The 21,254-nt window shown below is 44.8% G+C and overlaps 1 protein-coding gene across 1 annotated transcript in view; it reads left to right on the forward strand.

The window, feature by feature from the left end:
- Window positions 1–21,254, forward strand: part of rnf145a (ring finger protein 145a) — a 162,679-nt gene that overhangs the window by 75,142 nt on the left and 66,283 nt on the right. Inside the window, exon 3 of the mRNA XM_038795281.1 lies at window positions 10,745–10,836. Coding sequence (XP_038651209.1) covers window positions 10,745–10,836 — 92 coding nt within the window. The remainder of the gene's footprint in view (window positions 1–10,744; window positions 10,837–21,254) is intronic.

Raw genomic sequence — 21,254 nt, forward strand, 5'->3', positions numbered from 1 at the left:
CGAATAAATAATTTTTAAAAATATCCATGTCTAAAATTCTGATATATAAACTTTGGAGAGAGGTACAGGAGGAATGATATTCAATTTATTCACGACGCCAAGTTTGGGCATATGGCAAATTGTGCAAAGATTCTTGGGAGCCATGGAAAGGTTCATGGATTGGTGATACATGCCCCTCAATTGAAAGAATTGTGAAGTCCCTTTTTGGTCTCATATGCAAATATTAATTTAAAATACTTTGATAAGGAAATGTTATTTGCTCTGGTTGCTCTTGTCTCAGATTCATCAAAAGAGTTTGAAACAAGCTAGCTCATTCTCATCAAAGTGTCATCTAGTTTGGTGTAAACAGCTGTTGGTTTTTAAGTAAATTTGATATGTAAGTATATTTGAATTCTGGAAATACTTGTTTTTATTTACTATTTGTTCTGGAGCGAATTTAGAATTTGCATGTCTAACTTGCTCAAATTTAATGGTTCCTCTAAAGCCATCAGAGAGAGAAACAACTCTTTGGAAAGTTAACATAAACCTTTTCTTTAATTATACACTCACATTACATCATAAAATGGGCTCTCAACCTTGATGATTCTGATGCCCTCCTCACATGTTATAAAAGGTTTCCGAACCCCCAGTAGCACACTACAAAAAAAATTATTCTAATATTTGTGATTTTAGCTTTACTTAGTTAATGTGAAACCTGTTGCTGATACTCAGCAACAGCTTTGTGTCAAGTCATGGAGGTATCTTTGAGAAAAACGAGTAAAAAAGAAATGATAAACCAAAAGTCAAAATATCTGAAAGGGGAAATGGTGAGCCGAAAGAACGAGGGTTATAGAACCTAAAGACCGAGGGTCAGTGAATGGAAAGACCGAGGGTCAGTGAATGGAAAGACCGAGGGTCAGTGAATGGAAAGACCGAGGGTCAGTGAATGGAAAGACCGAGGGTCAGTGAATGGAAAGACCGAGGGTCAGTGAATGGAAAGACCGAGGGTCATTGAACGGAAAGACCGAATGTCATTGAACGGAAAGACCGAGTGTCATTGAACGGAAAGACCGAGGGTTATTGAACCGAAAGACCGGGGGTTATTGAACCGAAAGACCGGGGGTTATTGAACCGAAAGACTTGTGGATGGTGAACCGAAAGACTCGAGGATGGTGAACCGAAAGATTTATGGATGGTGAAAGGAAAGACTTGTGGATGGTGAACTGAAAGACTTGTGGATGGTGAACTGAAAGACTTGTGGATGGTGAACCGAAAGACTTGTGGATGGTGAACCGAAAGACTTGTGGATGGTGAACTGAAAGACTTGTGGATGGTGAACTGAAAGACTTGTGGATGGTGAACCGAAAGACTTGTGGATGGTGAACCGAAAGACTTGTGGATGGTGAACAGAAAAAGTGGGTAATGGCAAAGAGGAATGTTCAGAAATTAAATCTGAAAGGGGAACTGAAAAACAGTCAAGTGATTAATCAAAACCTTTAAGTATTTGCAAATTATCTCTAAAGAGAAAGTACCTGCAAAGACTAGTTAGAAATAGGTAACCAAAAATAGGGAAAATGGTGAACCAAGATATGCAGAAATTAGTGAAAGGCAGGAAATGTTAACGAAAAGCCAAAAATAATTTCCAGAGGAAAAAGTCCACAGTGGCTAATGGTTAACCAATGGCAGCATGGCAGGATAGTGTTTAGTACAGTTGCTTCACAGCTCCAGGGTCCCAGGTTCGATTCCCGACTTGGGTCACTGCCTGTGCGGAGTCTGCATGTTCACCTCGTGTCTGTAGATTTCCTCCGGGTGCTCTGGTTTCCTCCCACAGCCACAGCATCCTATCTGGCAGCATCGTAGCTTGCTATGTCAATTGCTCGGCCCAAGATCGCAAGAAACTCAGAGTATGGTGAACTCAGCCTAATGCAATGCATCACACAAGCTTGCCATCCTCCCATTGATTCTGTCTACACTTCCCGCTGCCTCATGAAGGCAGACAGCATAGTCAGAGACCCTTCACACCCAGGCTTTGCCCTCTTCCAGCCACTTCCATCAGGCAGAAGGTACGGAAGTCTGAAGACCCGCACATCCAGACATAGGAACAGCAACTCGACTCCTCAACGACTCTCCCTCGATCTGATCAGTTCCCTGGCAGAACACTATTCACAATACCCTATACTACTCTTATTTGGTCCTTGTTCTGCACTGTAACCAATCACTATCTGTTGACATACCATTTGTCAATGTACTCTGTTGATTATTCTTTTGTCTACTATGTACGTACTGTGTATGTTTCCTTGGCCACAGAAAAATATTTTTCATTGTACTTTGGTACATATGACAATGAATATCAATCAGGTAAGGCTGTCTTCTTCCTCGATGGATTCAAGATAGTTTCAAATGTATAGTGGTGATTTGCCAGCACTCACTGGTTTATAACAATAAAGCAGTTATTTATTTCAGCAGCGAGAGACAGTTCATTCTCCTTTCAAGGTTTGGGCCAGAATTATCCAGTCCTCAAGATTTTCTGTTCCCGCTGACAACACACCCGTGCCCGCGGGTTTCCCAGCGGCGTAGGGTGTCTTCAATGGGAAATCCCATTGACAATTGGTGGACATTGAGAATCCTGCTGTCAGCTAATCGTGCACCACCTAGACGTACGCGGCTGGGGGAACCGGAGAATCTCACCCGTTCTGCCCAGCTCTCAGAAGCATCATGCAGAAACCAATCACTGACTGTTGTTAGCAAGAACATTGTCCCTAGCCAACCCACATGTGACCAGCCAGCCAATCGAACCAACTTCCTCCAAAGCTGGTACTTAAGGTTCACCTATTGCCGACGAGTCTGTTGTCTCCTCTTCAAAATACAAAACTTGGAACACACTGTTCCGACTAGCAGACTTGAGTCCTCTGCTTAATGTAGGTTCACGGATAATGCAATAATACAATAAACAAGATCAAAGGGAAATAAGAAGGAATGACTAACAACATGGAGACAAGTGATACATCCAGTAAGCGGATGTATAATGGCAAGAGGTTCTGTTTGGCACTCATCTGCTATAGTTACTCAAACATTAAGCAGGTAAAGATACTCTCCTGTTTTTAGGAAGTAAAGACTTATCGAAATGATCTTGCAGTACTAAATCCAGGCAAAATGTTTTTGTGTACTTTATTTGACCAGAAAAATAACTGAGCCAGCCACATAAATGTTATAACTACATCAGCAAATCAGAAGCTGGGTATTCTGCAGTGAGTGGCACAGTGCCTGACTCCTTAAAGTCTTTATTTGATCCACAAAGCTGAAATTGGGAGTGTGGTGGAATATCGTCCACTTACTGGGATGAATGCAGCTACAATGGCATTCAAGAAGCTCAACATCATCCAGTTGAGGGGACCCAGAGGACAGGAATGTGTCAGCCTCTGCTCTTGCCTAACAGACTTGGGGTTCGCTCAGCTTGTTTGGATGAGAATGGGGCTGCAGGGTGGATGTGCAGACTGACCATGGCACTGCAGTACAAGAAGCCATTGCAGGGGGGGGTGGGGGGGGGAAGGGACATTGTGGTAGTATGGGGACGGTACAGTGAGGGGTATTGACACTGTTCTCTGCAGCGAAGAGCCAGAATCCAGACGGCTATGTTGACTGCCTGGTGCTGGGGTCCAGGACATCCACTCCGGGTGAGTGGAACTTGCAATGGGAGGGGAAGAATCCCATTGTCATAGTCGATGTAGATGCCAACAATGGGAAGAAAGAGAAGGGTTTGAGGAGCTAGCCACAAAATTAAACTGAACCTCCAAGGTTGTAATTTCTGGATTATTACCTGGGCCGTGTGCAAATTAGCATAGGGTGCATAGAATTAGAGATGAATATGTGGTTCAAAGAGTGGTGTGTGAGAAGTGTGTTTTGGTTTGTGGGACACTGGCATCAGTACTGGGAAAATGGGGGCTGTGCTGTTTGTATGGCGTACCTCTGAACTATGCTGGGACCAGTGTTCTGGCAAACTGCATATCCAGGAGATGTAGAGAGAACTGTAAACAAAATGGCCGAGAGGATGCCGGGGGGGGATCGGGAGTGGGCGTATGTTAGAAAACATGACCATATGGCAGCATTACAAAGCAGCCATTTGGGTAATGGTGCCCAGATTGTGACAGAAAGAGACAAAAGTGTCCAAACATAAAAGAATAGCAAATAGGGCTAAAGTCGGGAAAATGGTAAAAAGTCATGAGGGCAGAGATGGCTGGAAGGGGACTGGGTAAGGACTTTAGCAGAAAAGACGGTTGATCAGCAATGGCAGACATTTATGAAAATAGTTCATGGCTCATAACAAAGCTATATTCCAGTAAAGAAGAAGGATTCTAGGAAGGGGATAAATCAACCATGGTTAACCAAGTAATTTAAGGACAGTATTAAATGGAAAGAAAAAAACATACAATTTGGCAAAGGTTAGTGGTAAACCAGAGGATGAGGAAAGTTTTAAAATGCAACAAAAGATGGCCAAATAATAATAGAGGAGGTAAACTATGAAAGTAAACTAGCAAGTAATGTAAAATCAGACAGAAAGAACTTCTTTAAATATATAAAAGGGAAGCAAGAGGCCAAAGTGAATATCGGCCCCAGAATGAAACTGGGGAAATAATAATGAGGAATCAGGAAATTGCAGAGGAATTAAATAAATACTTTGCGTCAGGAGCGGTACAGTAGCACAATGTTTAGCACTGTTGCTTCACAATGCCAGGGACCCGGGTTCGATTCCTCGATTGGGTCACTGTCTGCAGAGTCTGCACATCCTCCGGTTGCTCCGGTTTCCTCCCACAAGTCCCGAAACACGTGCTTGTTCGGTGAATTGGACCTTCTGAATTCTCCCTCAGTGGACCCGAACAGGTGCCGTAGTATGGCACTAGGGGATTTTCACAGTAACTTTATTGCCATGTTAATTAATGTAAGCCTACTTGTGACACTCATACAGATTATTATTATTAAAGAATAGCATTCCAAAATTACTAACTAATCAAGGGGCAAAAGGGGAGGGGGGAGAGGAGGAAATACATTCAATAACTATACATGAGAGAAAATGTACTGTGGAACTTAATGCGGCGAAAGGCCAATAAGTCCCCTGGGCCTGATGGGTTGCATCCTAGGATGTTGAAGGAAGTAGCTACAGATGTAATGGATATATTGGTGGTAACCTTTCTCGAATCCTTCCATTCTGGAAAGTCCCCGAGTATTGGAAAACTGTCAATGTAACACCCTTATTCAAGTAAGTGGGGAGACTAAAACAGGTAACTAGGCCAGTTAGCTTGGCATCCGTCATTGAGAAAATATTGGAGTCCAAAATGAAGGATGTAATAGCAGAGCATTTAGAAATGCATAATATAATCAAACAGGATCAGCATGGCGTCGTGAAGGGGAAAATTATGTCTGAATGAGGTGATAAGAAGCAAGAGAGATAAAGGGGAACCATTAGATTTAATACACTTGGATTTCCAAAAAGCTTTCGATAACATTCAGTACAAAAGGCTACTTAATAAGATAAGACTCTTTGGTGTTGAGGGTAGTATTTTAGCATGAATAGAGGATTGACTGGTTAATAGAAGACAGTCAGTTGGGATTTGAGGGTCATTTTCAGGATGACAACTGTAACTAGCGGAGTGCCACAGGGACCAATGCTGAGGGCACAATTATTTACAGGGAAGTGAATGTACGATTGCAAGTTTGCAGATGACAAAAAAATAGGTGGGAAGGCAACTGACGAGGTTGTCGCAAAGCATCTACAGGATATAGACCGGTTAAGTGAGTGGGCAAAAACTTGGCAGATGGAATGTAATGCAGCAAAATGCTAAGTTAAGCACTTTGGAAGGAATGATAAAGTCGCTGAATATTAAAATGGAGAAAGGCTGCAGAAAGCTGAAGTACAGTGGAATTTTAGGGTTCACTTGCATGCAAGTTGGTTACAGGGAAGGCAAATTGAATATTGGCCTTTATTTCAAAGTGAATGACAAAGAGTCATCCAGACTCTCAACGTTAGCTCCCATTTCTCTCCACAGATGCTGTCACACCTGCTGAAATTGTCCAGTATTTTCTGTTTTTGTTGTGATAAAAATAGAAAAGTCTTGCTAAAACTATACAAGACACTAGTTAGACCATACCTGAAATTCTTTTTTTAAATGTCTTTATTGGGTTTTCGCTTCGGATATTTCATAACTGATAAGTATCATGTTACAAAACGGTGCAATAAAGGAAAATAAAAAAGACCAACAAAAATCAACATATATATTTACATATATCTTCCCTCCGACTGCGACCGCGGCCTCCCTTTCGTTGTCATACATCTGTTACAATCCCCAGCATGGCCAGAGCGTGCATTTACACGTGTCTATTTACAGTTTAGTTTGGGCTTCAGTCCTCTGCGATTTTGTCACTTGTCCCTCTTATTTTCTTTGCACGCCTCTGTGTGTGTCCCCCCCCCCCCCCCCCCCCCCGCTTTTTTCCCTCTTCGCCCCATGGCTCATTTGTGGGCGAGCCCAGAACATGTGGGTGTGGTTGGCTTGGCCTCCCTGGCACCGTTCACATTTTTCCTCCACCTCCGGAAAGAACCCACTCATTCTGGTTCTGGTTAGGTGCGCTCTTTGCACCACCTTTAGCTGTGTTCGGCTCAGCCCTGCGCATGTGGAGGTGAAGTTCGCTCTGTGTAGTGCTTCAATCCAGAGTCCTTCCACTATCTCTATGCCACTTCTCCTGACACTTTTTCCTTGTCTCGTCCAGGGGGGAGCGTACCTCTTCCAATAGTTGCCAGTGCAGGTCTGCCCCTCCCTAGACCGTCCGCATCCAGCACTTCTTCCACTAACAAGTATCCTGGTACCTGGGTATGTTGTTTGCTTACGGAGGAGGTTTTGACCTGAATGCATCTCAGGTCAGTTCCTCTGGTAATTGGAACCCCTCCGTGAGTTTCCCCAGTGTCACTACTCTATTGCACTTGTACATGTCCCTAACCGTCTGTCCCCTCGTTCTGTCTCCACCTTTTGAAGATGGCATCAATTATTGTGGGAGTAAACCTGTGGTCGTTTAAGATGGGGGCCATGGTGAACTTTTCGGTTAGGCTGAAGTGCTGCCTCATTTGGTACCATGTCTGGAGCGTGGCTCCTACCACTGAGTTCCTTGTGTACTTGGCCAGGTGGGTTGGGAGAGCAGCTGTGGCAAGGGCTTGGAGGGATGTCTCTATGCAGGAACATGCCTCCATCTTCACCCACTCTGCTCCTGGTCCCTTTGCCCATCCCCTCACTCTTTCTGCGGTGGCCTTCAGTGGTAGAACTGTAGATTTTGGAGGGCCAGGCTTCCCATGTTTCTTTTCCTTTGTAGGACCTTCTTTTGGATCCTCGGGTTCTCTTTCCCAACCCCCAAACCCTCCCCCTCAATCACTCGCTCACTACCCCGCTCACTACCCCACTCATTACCTCATTCCTTCACTCGTTACCTCACTCACTCACTTCCTCACTCGTTACCTCACTCACTTCCTCACTCGTTACCTCACTCACTTCCTCACTCGTTACCTCACTCACTTCCTCACTCGTTACCTCACTCACTTCCTCACTCGTTACCTCACTCACTTCCTCACTCGTTACCTCACTCACTTCCTCACTCATTACTTCACTCACTCACCTCCACTCATTCTCTCTCACTCACACACACACACACACACACACACACACACACACACACACCGCGCGCGCACACCACTAGGTTGATCCTGGGAAATGGAAGGACTTTCTTTTGAGGAGGTTGGGCCTGTACTCATGGGAGGTTACAAGACTGATAGTCAACCAAATTGAGACATATAGAATTTTCAGGGGACTTGACAGGGTAGATGCTGAGAGGTTGTTTCCCCTTCTGGGAGAGTCTAGAACCAGAGTGCATAATCACAGAGTAAGTGGTTACCCATTTAAGACAGATGAGGAATTTTGTTTTCTGAGGTGTATCTGTGGAATTCCTTACCGAAGTGGACTCTGGAGGCTGTTCATCAAATATGTTCACGGTTGTGAGATCGACTGATTTTTAATCACTAAGATTGGATTGTGGGGAAAGTTTGGGAAAGTGGTGTTGTGGTCACATCACATCAGGTCAGTCATGAATGAGGTGAAGTAGACTTGTTCTACTCCTATGTCTTAAGGTTTTCTGGCCATCCAGCCAACTTGATTGGCACCCCACCCAGCATATTTTAAAAATAAATTTAGAGTACCCAATTCTTTCCTTTTCAATTAAGGGGCAATTTAGCCAAATTTAGATCGAACCCGGGTCCTCAGCGCCGTGAGGCAGCAGTGCTAACTGCTGTGCCACCCTACCCACCCAGCATCTTAAACATGCATTTCCTTCACTGGTGCACTATGGCTGCAGTTTATCTTTTGCAAGATGCCATGCAGTAGCTTGCCAAGCTTTCTTTGGCAGCCCCTTAAACCCATGAAATGTATCACTGAGGAGGACAAGGGCACTTTATATCATTTCTTCACTGCTACCAGGCCAATATCTAGAAACATGGCTAGAGTATTGCTGAAGAATGAGACATGCTTTTAAAACACTTGCAAGCCAGTCTGCTCGCTCTTGTCATGTAGTATATATTGTTGGTCCATTTGTGATTTGGAATTCTTGGGATCTCGCCTCGAGTGCAGACGAAAGGCTTCAGCAATATGTCTCTCTGCTTGTCAATTTAAAAAAAACAAATTTAGAGTACCCAATTTTTTTCAAATTAAGAGGCTATTTAGTGTGGCCAATCCACCTATCCTGCACATCTTTGGGTTGTGGGGGTGAGACTCACACAGACACGAGGAGCAAATTCCACATGGACAATGAACGTGGCTAGGAACGAACATGGGTCCTTGGCGCCTTGAGATAGCAGTTCTAACCACGCCTCCGTTTGTCAATAATCTTGGAACTTTGTCTAATACTACTGCGGGGAAACATCAGTCACACAGGCTGCAGTGATTCAAGAGAACAGCTCACCATCACTTTCTGAAGCAATTAGGCATGGACAGTAAATGCTAGCTTTGCCAATGAGGCCCATATAGAATCATTAAAGCACAGAAGGAGGCCATTCAGCCCATTGTGTCCATATCAGCTCTCTGTAATAGTGACTCAGATAGTCATACTGCCCTAGCTTTCACATGTATCCCTAAAACCTTTTCCCTTCAGATAATTGGACAATTCCCTTTTGGCGGCCACAGTTGAGCATTCCAGATCCTCTCTCAATCAGTAAAATGGTTTTCCTCATGCCTTTGTTACTTCTTTTGTCAATTACATTAAACCTATGTCCTCTGAATCTCATCCCCTCTACCGATGGGAACAGATGTTCTCTGTGAAACCCCTCATGGTTTTAAACACTTCTATGTAATCTCCTGTCAATCATCTCTTCCCTAAGGAAATAGCTCCAGATTCCCCAATCTAACCTCATAACTGCAGTTTATCATCCCTGGAACCATTTTCATAAATCTGTGCTGTATCCTCTCCAATGCCTTCGCATCCTTCCTATTGTGCTCACAATTGGACGCAATAGCCCAGTTGAGCCGTAACCAGGTTTATGTAAGGTTTACCATAGCTCCTTGCTTTTATACTCTATGCTCCTATTTGTAAACCCCAGGATCCAGCCGCACTATTAACAACTTCCTCGGCCTGTCCTGCCACCTTCAACAACTTGTACACACATGTCCACAGGTACTTCTCTCTCCCTCATGTCCTTTAGAAATGTATCCTTTCATTTTACGTTTCAGTTCCTTGTTCTTCCTACCACTTGGCACTTATTTGCAATAATTTCACCTGCAACATGTCTTTCCGTTCCACCAATCTGTCTATGTTCTTTTGAAGTCTGTCACTATCCCCCTTACAGTTACAATACCATTCATCCCAGTGAACTTTGAAAAAATGAGGTTGGCATTGCTATTTAAGAAAAACACCCCAAAATGCAGTGGATACATAACTTGAAACTAACTTTGGATTCAAGGGGAAAATCAGCCAAATTGACCATTACTTATCAATATACGCATAACATGTTGCAAAGTAAATGTGTTTCAGTATTGAGTGAGAAAAGGATTCTGTCCAGCTGTGATACCCCTCACTAAGATTTATTGTCTCCTGACAAGTTTCACATTCTAACCACTTGGTAAAGATGTTTTTCCTGAATTCCATTTATTTGGATTTATTTGTGCCTGTCTCACTCTTCTGGACCCTAGTTTTGGCCACCCTGTAATGCAAAATATCTTCCACACATCCACCTATCGAACCTCTTCATAATCTAGAAGACATCTATTGGGTAATCCCCATAGCCTCTCCTTAAACTTCAGAGCTTCTCGGCTTCAGATCTAATATTTGTTTTTATAAATTTAGAGTACCCAATTATTTTCTTCCAATAAAAGGGCAATTTAGCATGGCCAATCCACCTACCCTGCACATCTTTGGGTTGTGGGGGTGAGACCCACGTAATCACGGGGCGAATGTGCAAACTCCACATGGACAGTGACTCGGGGCCAGGATTGAACCTGGGACCTCGGTGCCGTGAGGCAGCAGTGCTAACCACTGTGCCACACTGCTGAACCTCAAATATAACATTTAAGTGCCAAGGAATGAAATGCATGTAGATTTTCCTCCTATGTGTAAAAAGGGATAGAAATACACGACGTATTAAATTTTAATTGCTCTATTTTCACTGCATACATATAGAGTTAGCAAATGAAGAGCAGTTTTATCGAAATATCAATATCCTGTTGATTTCTTTTACCTTTTCCAGAGACTTTGTGAGGAGTGAGATTGAATTCGGCCATGATGGACCTGTGTATGAGGAACCTTTGTCCCTGAACCGCTTCACTACTGCTTTGATAGGTATGGTGTGCCTTTGAAATTCATCCAATGATTAATGCTTGCCGGTAAATTTCAGGTAGATCGCAGAGATTGGTGAAATTTAGTGCTATACATTGACCAAAAAATACACTTTCAAGTTGGTGTAAGGAATTGAGTTAACAGGCAAATTTATTTGGAAATTCTTATTCCCAGGGCATGGAAATGGTTTCCAACTTTTAGCTTTTTCTAAATCACTAGTTCATTTGCTTCATCTCAGATTCATGCTTGAGTACAGTGTAGAATAATGCTTTTTTTTTGGTCAGTTGCTATTGGTCGATGTTGAGCATGGGTGTTGAGTGAAACTGACCTGTCATCCACCTGCATTTGCTTTCCAGCCGGAATTACCTAAATGCCTCTTTCAAATGGCATCTTATCTTGACACATTTTTCCTCTCTCTCTCTCTCCCCCTCCCTTTTCCATACTGTGGAGGTGCAGAGGCCAGTTGTAGTCCCTCAGTTTCTGGCCTGGCTTAGATCAGTTCATAAATTATGAAGAGACTCCTACAAGAACTCAGTGTGATGATCAAACTTAAAATAGTATAAAATATAGGAATTAAATCACAAATCTCTTGGTCCAAGGGGCTCGGCATCTGACTGGGACTCATCAGAGTCCTGGGATCTACCATACCTCTGAATGCTGACTCCCTTGGATGTTCCTGCCTCCACCTGATGAAATGAAAATCGCTTATTGTCACCAGTAGGCTTCAATGAAGTTACTGTGAAAAGCCCCTAGTCGCCACATTACGGCGCCTGTTCGGGGAGGCTGTTACAGGAATCGAACCGTGCTGCTGGTCTGCTTTCAAAGCCAGCGATTTAGCCCAGTGTGCTAAACAGCCCCTCTGCATATGCATCAACAACTGTGTGGTGCTCAATATATTGTGTCCCAGAAGCCTGTCCTCTGCCGCTGCCTCCCAGGTGACATTGATGACCCTGCTGCTGGTCCTCCGGGGAACAGGATGTCCCATTTCGCATCTCCAACGTCGAGAAGCGTGGCCGGGTTGGCATTGCCAAAGCAAGGAGCAGATCTGCACACTGCCATGCTTGTGTGTTGACTGCAATGAGTGGTGAGAAAGCGTTTAAAAGCAGCTCCCCCTTGTTGGCGACGAGACGCTGAGGTGCGAGTCTGGCAAATCAGATGGCAAGACAGCCAGTAGTGGCAAGAAGCTTGAGGGCTCATTTCCGCCTTTAAGTGCCGCGGAATCCGGGCCCCGATCTCGCCAACGTCTGACAATTGCGCCCAAAATGTCACTTAGAAATGTTTCCGTTAAATCGTGCTCAACGACTCTCTTAATCTGATCCTGGATCCATGCCTGTTTTCCCTATGCTTGCCTTGAGTCTGATTTGAGTTTCTAGAGTTCCAACGTCACTGCTTGGGCCGTCACCGCAGAGTTGCTAACTGTGTTAACGATCAAAGACATTATCCTTGCCCTCGCTGCAGATCCTCAGCTTGTTTTACTAAACCATTCTCCCTTGTAACACCTTCCTCCATTGTCCACGTGAAAATTTTTTAAAGAGTACTCAATTATTTTTATCCAATTAAGGGACAATTTGGTGTGGCCAATCCACCTACCTGCACATCTTTTGGTGTTGTGGGGGTGAGACCCATGCAGACACGGGGAGAATGTGCAAATTCCACACGGACAGTGATCCAGGGCCGGGATGGAGTCTGGATCCTTGGCGCCGTGAGACAGTAGTGCTAACCACTGGCCACCGTGCTGCCCTACACACATTAGTAATAAAGTATTTGAATTCCAGTACCAGTGTGATACTAGGTTTGTAGGCCCTATGTCCCAAAGACTGGTGGATCGTATCAAACAGCATGTCCCTTCCGCAGTCAGCACCAGGTAAGGTACAAACCGTAACCAAACAACGTTTGCTCGCAAAACCCAAGTGTCCAACGTGATCTTCAGTGTGCAAAGAATTACGCTATCAACCAATGCAAGATTGTCAGTTAGGCTCACAGTGTACTTTTGGGCAGCACAATAGCACAGTGGTTAGCACTGTTGCTTCACAGTGCCAGGGTCCCAGGTTCGATTCCGGCTTGGATCACTGTCTGTGCGGAATCTGCACGTTCTCCCTGTGTCTGTGGATTTCCGCCGGGTGTTCCGATTTCCTCCCACAAGTCCTGAAAGACGTGCTTGTCAGGTGAATTGGATATCCTGAATTCTAATACTCCCTCAGTGTACCTGAGCAGGTGCCGGAGTGTGGTGACTAGAGGATTTTCACAGTAACTTCATTGTAGTATTAATGTAACCCTACCTATGACACTAATAAAGATTATTATTGCATGCGCTGAAAGTTGCATATATTAATACACAGGGCCCTATTCTTTGCAGACAGAAAGAACATGTGCAAACATTGAGTCTATTTCAGCTAAACAAAATAAGTGACAACCGTTTACTGGTTCATTCCTCAGGGCAATGCCTTGACCAAGCAGATTTAAAATGCCTGGTTTAAAATTCAGACCACACTTGGCAGTCAGTTTCCATCACCTGATCAGACTCGACTTGCCAACTAATCATCACCCTCTTAGTTCTAAATTTGTTGTTTCCCCGACTTGATATACTTGCTAATTGTCCTGATGAGTGCAAGACAAAAAGCTTTGACAAAAAAATACTTTTCAAGTCTGTACTACCACACAAGACTTCTTTTTCTGAAGTCTTCTGGCACTCGTGCTCTTAAGCTTCATCCATTGTATAACAAAAGGAAGCTTTTTGTTCAAAGATAAGGACATATGAAGGTAAGTACTTGGAGTGCAGACCTTTTCTTAACTCATCTACATCTTTGCTATATTATCTATGCACCTTTTCCCCCCAATCTGGTAGAAACATTTCCACTTTACACTGCAACATTCAAATGGATGATTCAGTGTAAGTGTTCAAGAGCCTTTGAACTTCACAAGATGAGAAGTATGTGTGCATTCTGCAAATACAAACGAGTACCCTGGAGAAGAAAATTCCAGCTTCTGTTGAATTGATAGGGGTGCTGCTGATGAGGTCTGTGATTCAATTATTTATTTTATATACGCAGTTCCTCCAGTAACTCTTTTTTAAAAATAATTTTTATTCAAATTTTTTCAACAACAAATTTTCTCCCCATAATTAAAACAAACAAAGTGTGGCTCTGCACCAAAACAGAAAAAGAACTCCCCCCCCCCCCCCCCCAGCAGACCCACCGTCGCAAATACAAGCCCCCTTAACCAGCCCCGAACCCACCCACCCCGTACCCCCCCCTCCCCACAACCTTGTTGCTGCTGAAACTGACCACTCTCTACCCCTTCGCCAGGAAATCGAGAAAGGGCTGCCACCGCCGAAGGAATCCCTGTACCGACCCCCTCGGGGCAAACTGATCTTTCTCCAGCTTGATAAACCCAGCCATGTCGTTGATCCAGGCCTCCAAACTAGGGGGCCGCGTATCCCTCCACTGTAACAGAATCCTGCGCCCGGCTACTAGAGACGCAAAGGCCAGAACGCCGGCCTCTCTCGCCTCCCGCACTCCCGGCTCCGAAGCTACCCCAAAGATCGCGAGCCCCCAGCTGGGTCCTACCCTAGACCCGACCACTTCAGACAAAGTCCCCGCCACCCCCTTCCAAAACCCCTCCAAGGCCGGACATGCCCAAAACATATGGGTGTGGTTCGCCGGACCTCCCGAACACCTGACGCACCTGTCTTCCCCTCCGGACTTTGAGCGATCCAGAGCCGGATCCATCACCGTATTAATGTCCCCACCCAGGATCAAACCCCCCGCCTCCAGGTCCGGGATCAGACCCAGCAGTCTCCTCATGAAGCCCGCATCGTCCCAGTTGGGGGCGTACACATTGACCAGGACCACCCGCTCCCCCTGAAGTCTACCACTCACCATAACATATCTACCAGCACTGTCCGCCACCACATTGGACGCGACGAACGACAAGCTCTTACCGACTAAAATTGCCACCCCTCGGTTCTTCGCGTCAAGCCCCGAGTGAAACACCTGTCCCACCCAGCCTTTCCTTAGCCGCACCTGATCCGTAACCTTGAGATGTGTCTCCTGGAGCATAGCCACATCCGCCCCCAGCCCCCTCAAGTGTGCCAAGACCTGGGACCGCTTCACCGGACCATTCAGCCCCCTCACGTTCCATGTGACCAGCCGAATCTGGAGGGTCTTCCCCCTCCCTCTGCGCCGATCAGCCATAGCTCTCCCTCAGCTCACCCCGCGCCCAGGGAAACCCCCAAGCCCGTTCCCCACGGTGGCAAACCCCCCCTGACCAGCCGTTTCCATACGGCCCCTGCAGCAGCAACCCGGTGCCCTCCCCCCGAACCCCCCCCCCCCCCCCCACACCCACCCACCCACCCAACCTAGGGCCCCCCCTAGCTGCGCCACCCCAAACGTTGTACTTCCGTAAGTCATCCGACTCCTGGTGACCCCGGCTACTCACGCCGTACCACCGACCCCCCCCCCCCCCGCCCGCCCCGAATGCAACACAACCACCAATCCCCCCCCTCCCAATGCCGGCCCCGCCCCCTACTCCGGCGCGGGAAGAACCCCGCCCCCCAACCCCACACGCGGGAAAAAGATGGGCACATGACCCCACGGGACCTCAAACTGCTCCCCAACCCCCCACCAGTGGAAAGAAAACTAAAAAGCACCACGGTGGATAAATAACAGCCCCAGAAGACGAAAAATCAGAACACTCAGAACAACGAAAAGGCAACATCCAACACAGCCAATATATGCAAAAGGATATCAAGGAGGACAGAGCCTCCAAACAATGTACATCTTCCCCCAGCCACCCAGTTCTCAGTCAGAGTCCAATTTCTCTGCCTGGACAAAAGCCCAGGCCTCCTCCGGAGGGTCAAAGTACAGCTGGTGGTCCTTGTAAGTGACCCAGAGGCGAGCCGGTTGTAACAGGCCAAACTTCACCCCCTTCCTGTGAAGCACTCCTTTCGTTCGATTGAAGCTGGCCCTTTTCTTCGCCACCTCCGCGCTCCAGTCCTGGTAAATCCTAATGTTCGCATTCTCCCACCTGCTGCTCCTTTCCTTCTTTGCCCACCTCAACACGCACTCGCGGTCGACCAAGCGATGAAAGCGGACCAGCACCGCCCTGGGCGGCTTGTTCGGCCTGGGCTTCCGCAGCAGCACTCGATGGGCCCCCTCCAGCTCCAAGGGTCCTTGGAATGACCCCGCGCCCATTAACGAGTTCAACATCACAACCACGTAGGACCCCAAATCCGAACCTTCCAGCCCCTCCGGGAGGCCCAATATCCGCAGGTTCTTCCGGCGGGAGCGGTTCTCCATCTCCTCCATCCTCGCCAACCATTTCTTATGAAGGGCCTCGTGCGACTCCACCTTCACTGTCAGGCCCAAGAGCTCGTCCTCGTTCTCCGAGGCCTTTTGCTGCAGCTTACGAATCTCTACAGCCTGAGCCATCTGAGTCGCCAAAAGCTTGTCCAGCGAGGCCTTAAACGGCTCCAGAATCTCAGCTTTCAGCTCCTTAAAGGAGCGCTGAAGCTGCTCCCGCGCCCACTGCTGCCACGCTGCCGATTCCCTGCCCGCCGCCATCTTGTTTTTTCTGCCTCGCACCTTCTGCTGCAAAGTCGACTTTTTAACCGCTCCACTGCGAGTCCAACCCATCCACCGGCCGCTGAGCACAAAGGCTGTGTTCCCACCCGGGGAAAAGTCGAATCAGCGCCGCTGCGGGCCCTTAAAAGAGCCCGAAAGTCCAAAAATAGCGGGAGCTACCGAACGTGCAGCTTAGCTCCGCTTTGCCGCAACCGGAAGTCTCTCCTCCAGTAACTCTTAAGTATCAGCTACGATAGCACTTTGCTGTATGGTTTTAAGTTCCTAAGTTCAATTCCCTGTCTTTGCTGGATAATTTGATCTGAGTTGGCATGACAGCAGAATTGCAGTTAGCATTGGGTTGAGGAAATGAAAATTTTTTCAATATTTGCTGTCCAATGTCCACTGTTGCCAAGTATGTATAGACTTGGTTGAGACCAGGATTCAACTTGAGTTGGAAACAGATAGAAATAGGCAAGTTTTTTCTTATTCACTTCAGTGGGTCCTTGCAGAACATTAGATTATACTTGCATCAAAACATAACATTGTATGATAAAATTGTAATAGAACTAGTTTTTTCTCTTCAATGAACATCTTCATAAATAACCCTCTTTAGGAGAAAAAGCAGGAAATTAAATTCAGATCAACGCATCTGAGATGTGATGTAGAAGTGAGAGAAAATTGCTAAAGATTAACTAGAAAGTAGGAAAGGTTAAGAGGGAGGTGTGATGTGCGGTTAACATTTAATGAGAGACAGTCACAGTTGAAAGACTACCAACCCAATGATCCACCGAATGGGTCAGTGTCAACTTTATGCACATTCTTAGATTACGTTTTATGGTAGTTCACTGGCTGCAAATAATAGAATGAAAATGTTACATTAAAATAAATTGAAATACATGGAATGCAGAGATTTAGATTTCGAACAGTACAGCACAGAACAGGCCCTTCGGCCCTCGATATTGTGCCGAGCAATGATCACCCTACTCAAACTCACATATCCACCCTATACCCGCAACCCAACAACTTCCCCCTTAACCTTACTTTTTAGGACACTACGGGCAATTTAGCATGGCCAATCCACCTAACCCGCACATCTTTGGACTGTGGGAGGAAACCGGAGCACCCGGAGGAAACCCACGCACACACGGGGAGGACATGCAGACTCCGCACAGACAGTGACCCAGCCGGGAACCGACCCTGGGACCCTGGAGCTGTGAAGCATTGATGCTAACCACTATGCTACCGTGCTGCCCAATTTGGAAAATGTTGCTGAGTCATGTTTTGATGCTCAAACATAATGCATTTTCTCTATTCTGGCTGCTTTCTTCTGAAAGGACTCACTACCTGCTGTATGATTCTAAGCCTTTTTTATGGAAACCAACATAGCTGAACTTAGTTGAATCTTGTCCTTGTCCAATTTCCAAATATCTTTGCTTTGTAGCGGATGCCACGGATGTTAACCCCAGATCTTGCTGTGGTGGCTTTGTTTTTCTGGCACCAATTGGAGCCAGAAATCTATTTAAACTTGCCTCAGTCTCCACCAGTCATCTAGACATATATATTTTACAAACAAAGTCAATGTCATAATCAAGAGCATGAATCCTATTGGTTTTGTTTTCTTTGTTCCCTCACCTGGAACTGTTACCTAACCTATGTCCCATAACCAACTGACAGCGACCAATTTAACTATCCAGTGGTAGAACATTTGACAAAGTGGGTAGCGATTTATGGTGCAATCTGGAAATGGATGAGAATTTGATGAGCATGACACAGTAGGTACATTTGAGAGACGTCATGCCAAGATGGCGAGAAGCACCAAGTGGAGTACCCAGCTGTCAGCACTAGGACTTTTACTTTACATTTATTTCAGATTCAGAAAAAACACTTAAATTCATGGATATCTCAATTTGTGGGAGGGTGGGGCAGTTCAACTGATCTACAAAATGAATTAATTAATAATGCAAGTAGGTAGAATGGAGAAGATGATATTTAATAAACGGCAAATACAAAGTATGGCTGACAGGAAGAAAAAAAAATAGGCGTCATTAATATCCCATCAATGCTGTTGAAATAGTTGAAGTTGCAAAAAAAAAAAAAATATTCAGGTGGGAGTTTTGTGGGCAGTGCTTGATAGCCACCATGTAGTTGGCATCAACAAGTTGCATTTTAGTGGTCTGCTGAAACAGAAGTTCTCGTCATCATATTGCAATGGGTGCATAGAAGTGCTGCAGCAACAAAGACACGGAAACAAGAATGGCCCACCGTTGATGAAGAATGGCTGGAGATATTCAGGCAAGAGAGCAGATTATTGTGTCAAAAAATAAGTTTCAGATTGATGTCAGAAAGTTCTTCACACAGGAACGACTTTGAAATACAGCAGTGAAGGCACAAATTCAGGATTAATTGAAATATACCGCGATGGTGAGACTAGTTTTCTTCTGGATGGATGAACGAGGATTGAGTGACGAGCCTTCTGCATCCTATATGGTGCTCGGGGATAAACAAAATGAGACAGTTCTGATTTGTGGTTCAGCTACTCATTGGATGAATTGACTTGAGTTATGGGGTGTCAAGCCAAATGTTTTCTAAGTTGTGTCACATGGTGCTGTGATCTTGTGCTTATGACTGAGCTAATTTATTTAATTTAAGGTACTTGAGAGCTACCAGTAGGGGTTGTATTTAATCCCAAATTTAAGATTTGAATGTGTACTTAAGCAACAATGCCACTCAGTTCTCCTGTTTCTTCCAATAATCTACCATTCAATATGTTTACTTTGAACACAGTTTCAGAAAAAAACGAACTTTCCCTGCCGACCACCCAAACTCAAATGTTCCCATTGTAATATTCTTGGCACTCCACATTGTGCTGCTACAAATGTAAAAGTGCTGAACAAAGCTCTGCTGCCCAAAATCTTTGTGTTTCTGTGTTAACTATGAAAGGGACAGAAACTGGGAGAACCTGCTTTCAGGCTGGATTGAAATCCTTGGGCCATTTCTCAGCACTTCTGAATGCATAAAAGATAGATGGAACAATCCACTTGGCCCAACTGGATTGCATCTAATGTACTGTAACAAGTCAACTAAATAATCTTGTACTGCTCAGAAAGGCGATGCATGAAAAATACGTTTTGCTAATGAGGAAATTAATGAATGATGAACTGAAAGCTGACCACAGTTCCAAGAAGCAATTGCTTCTGGTAAAGTTAACGAGAGTTGCGCATCCATTTGGCATATCAGGCCAAATTTCCACAATTGTTTATTTATAAGTTCCAAGGTGTCAGAAATAGGAGCAACTGTCCGGGGAGGCAGCTGGTGATGCAGCTGCAAAGTGGTTGATGATTCTTTACACAGTTTCCAGTTCCTGACGTTTGTGGCAGGGAGCCGAGATGAAAAGCTTCTCATAGAAAATAAAGAAAATATTACCAGTCTGATAGACAGAAACAATCAGCTGGTTCATTGAGACTATCTCACATAATCATGATGACTTGAGCATGATTTAAAACGCGTCCTACCACAGCAGCCATGCCATCTCCTGGGAGTAACAAAAAAAAAGAATCAACGGCCAATTTAAGAAGACAAAACATCGAACATTCCCCTCCGACTCCCCAAATTTAATTAAAGGTTAAAACTACCATGGGGAAAATCTTGTCCACGATTTATATTGCTTTATGTTCACCTATCTTTCATATGCCCTGATTTCCAGTACAGGCAGTAATTGGTCTGGATGTTTTGAAGTCATGCAACAGTTCTGCAATTGTCAGCTCTCTTAAAAGTATGCATTGAATCTATACTCCGGGCGTGGGCTGATAATGTGTTCCATTGTTTATTATCCTGTGAGAAGGGAAGAACCTCCTGACATTCGAGTCTCATTTTACTACCCTGTGCAATTTACATCCGTAACTTATTCCTAGCCTATTTAATTAAAATAATCCAGTGGTGAATGTAGTATAGTCGCTTTATTACTTTAAGCTCTTGAATCAGATGGTTCTGGAGTCCACATTTCTCCACAGTAAATATGCCAAGTTTTTAAGTTCAGAGTAACTGAGGTGTTTTAAATTTGGGTTTCGTTCTCGATACCCTCTAAATCTTTCCTAACACTTCAATATTATCCAGCACGAGGGCATCAAAACGGGATGCAGCATTCTGAGCAGGCCCAATCAAACTCTTAAACAATTTTACTAAGAATTAAATTATCCCAGCAATTCAACAGTATTTGCTTTGACTGTTAATTCATTACACTGGTGTTGAAACCTCGAGAAGTTTGCACCATAAAACAACCTTTTTCAAAACTTTTCCACAGATTTTAATATTTTAACTCATAGTCGATAATTTGGCCTATGGCGGCATTACATGTATCTTTTAAATGCCATTTGCTGTATATGAACCTATTGCTCAAGAGCATCATGTTCCTCTTGGAGTATTTTATTTTATTTTAGCCCACAATTTTAATGCTCATGCAGATCTTTATCTTGGCTAACATGCAAATGAGTCTGCTATTATCCATGTCTTAAAGATTGTGAAAGGCAATGCCCCAAACAACAATACCTATGGATCACCACTCATAAATGCCATTAAAAAAATATTTCTGCCTATCTGAGTGCAACCAATTCTTAATTGACTCTTCACACTTTCCCACCAATTTAACAGAATTTTAATACTTGGGGTAAACTATTGTGAAACACTTGATCAAAAGCTTTTAGAAAGTCTCCAATCTCCACTGTTTACTGGACTACTTTCACCCATCAACTCAGCTCTTAATTAAAACGAAAAATCATCTTGGTAAGCCGCAGCTTTGTTTGGTAGCAGCCTTGTTAAAGTGAGTGACCCCTAGTTATTTGTCCAGTCTTCTTGAGGGCTGAT

This window comes from Scyliorhinus canicula, chromosome 4 (assembly GCF_902713615.1).
Source record: "Scyliorhinus canicula chromosome 4, sScyCan1.1, whole genome shotgun sequence".
In the NCBI taxonomy this organism is placed as follows: Eukaryota; Metazoa; Chordata; class Chondrichthyes; order Carcharhiniformes; family Scyliorhinidae; genus Scyliorhinus; species Scyliorhinus canicula.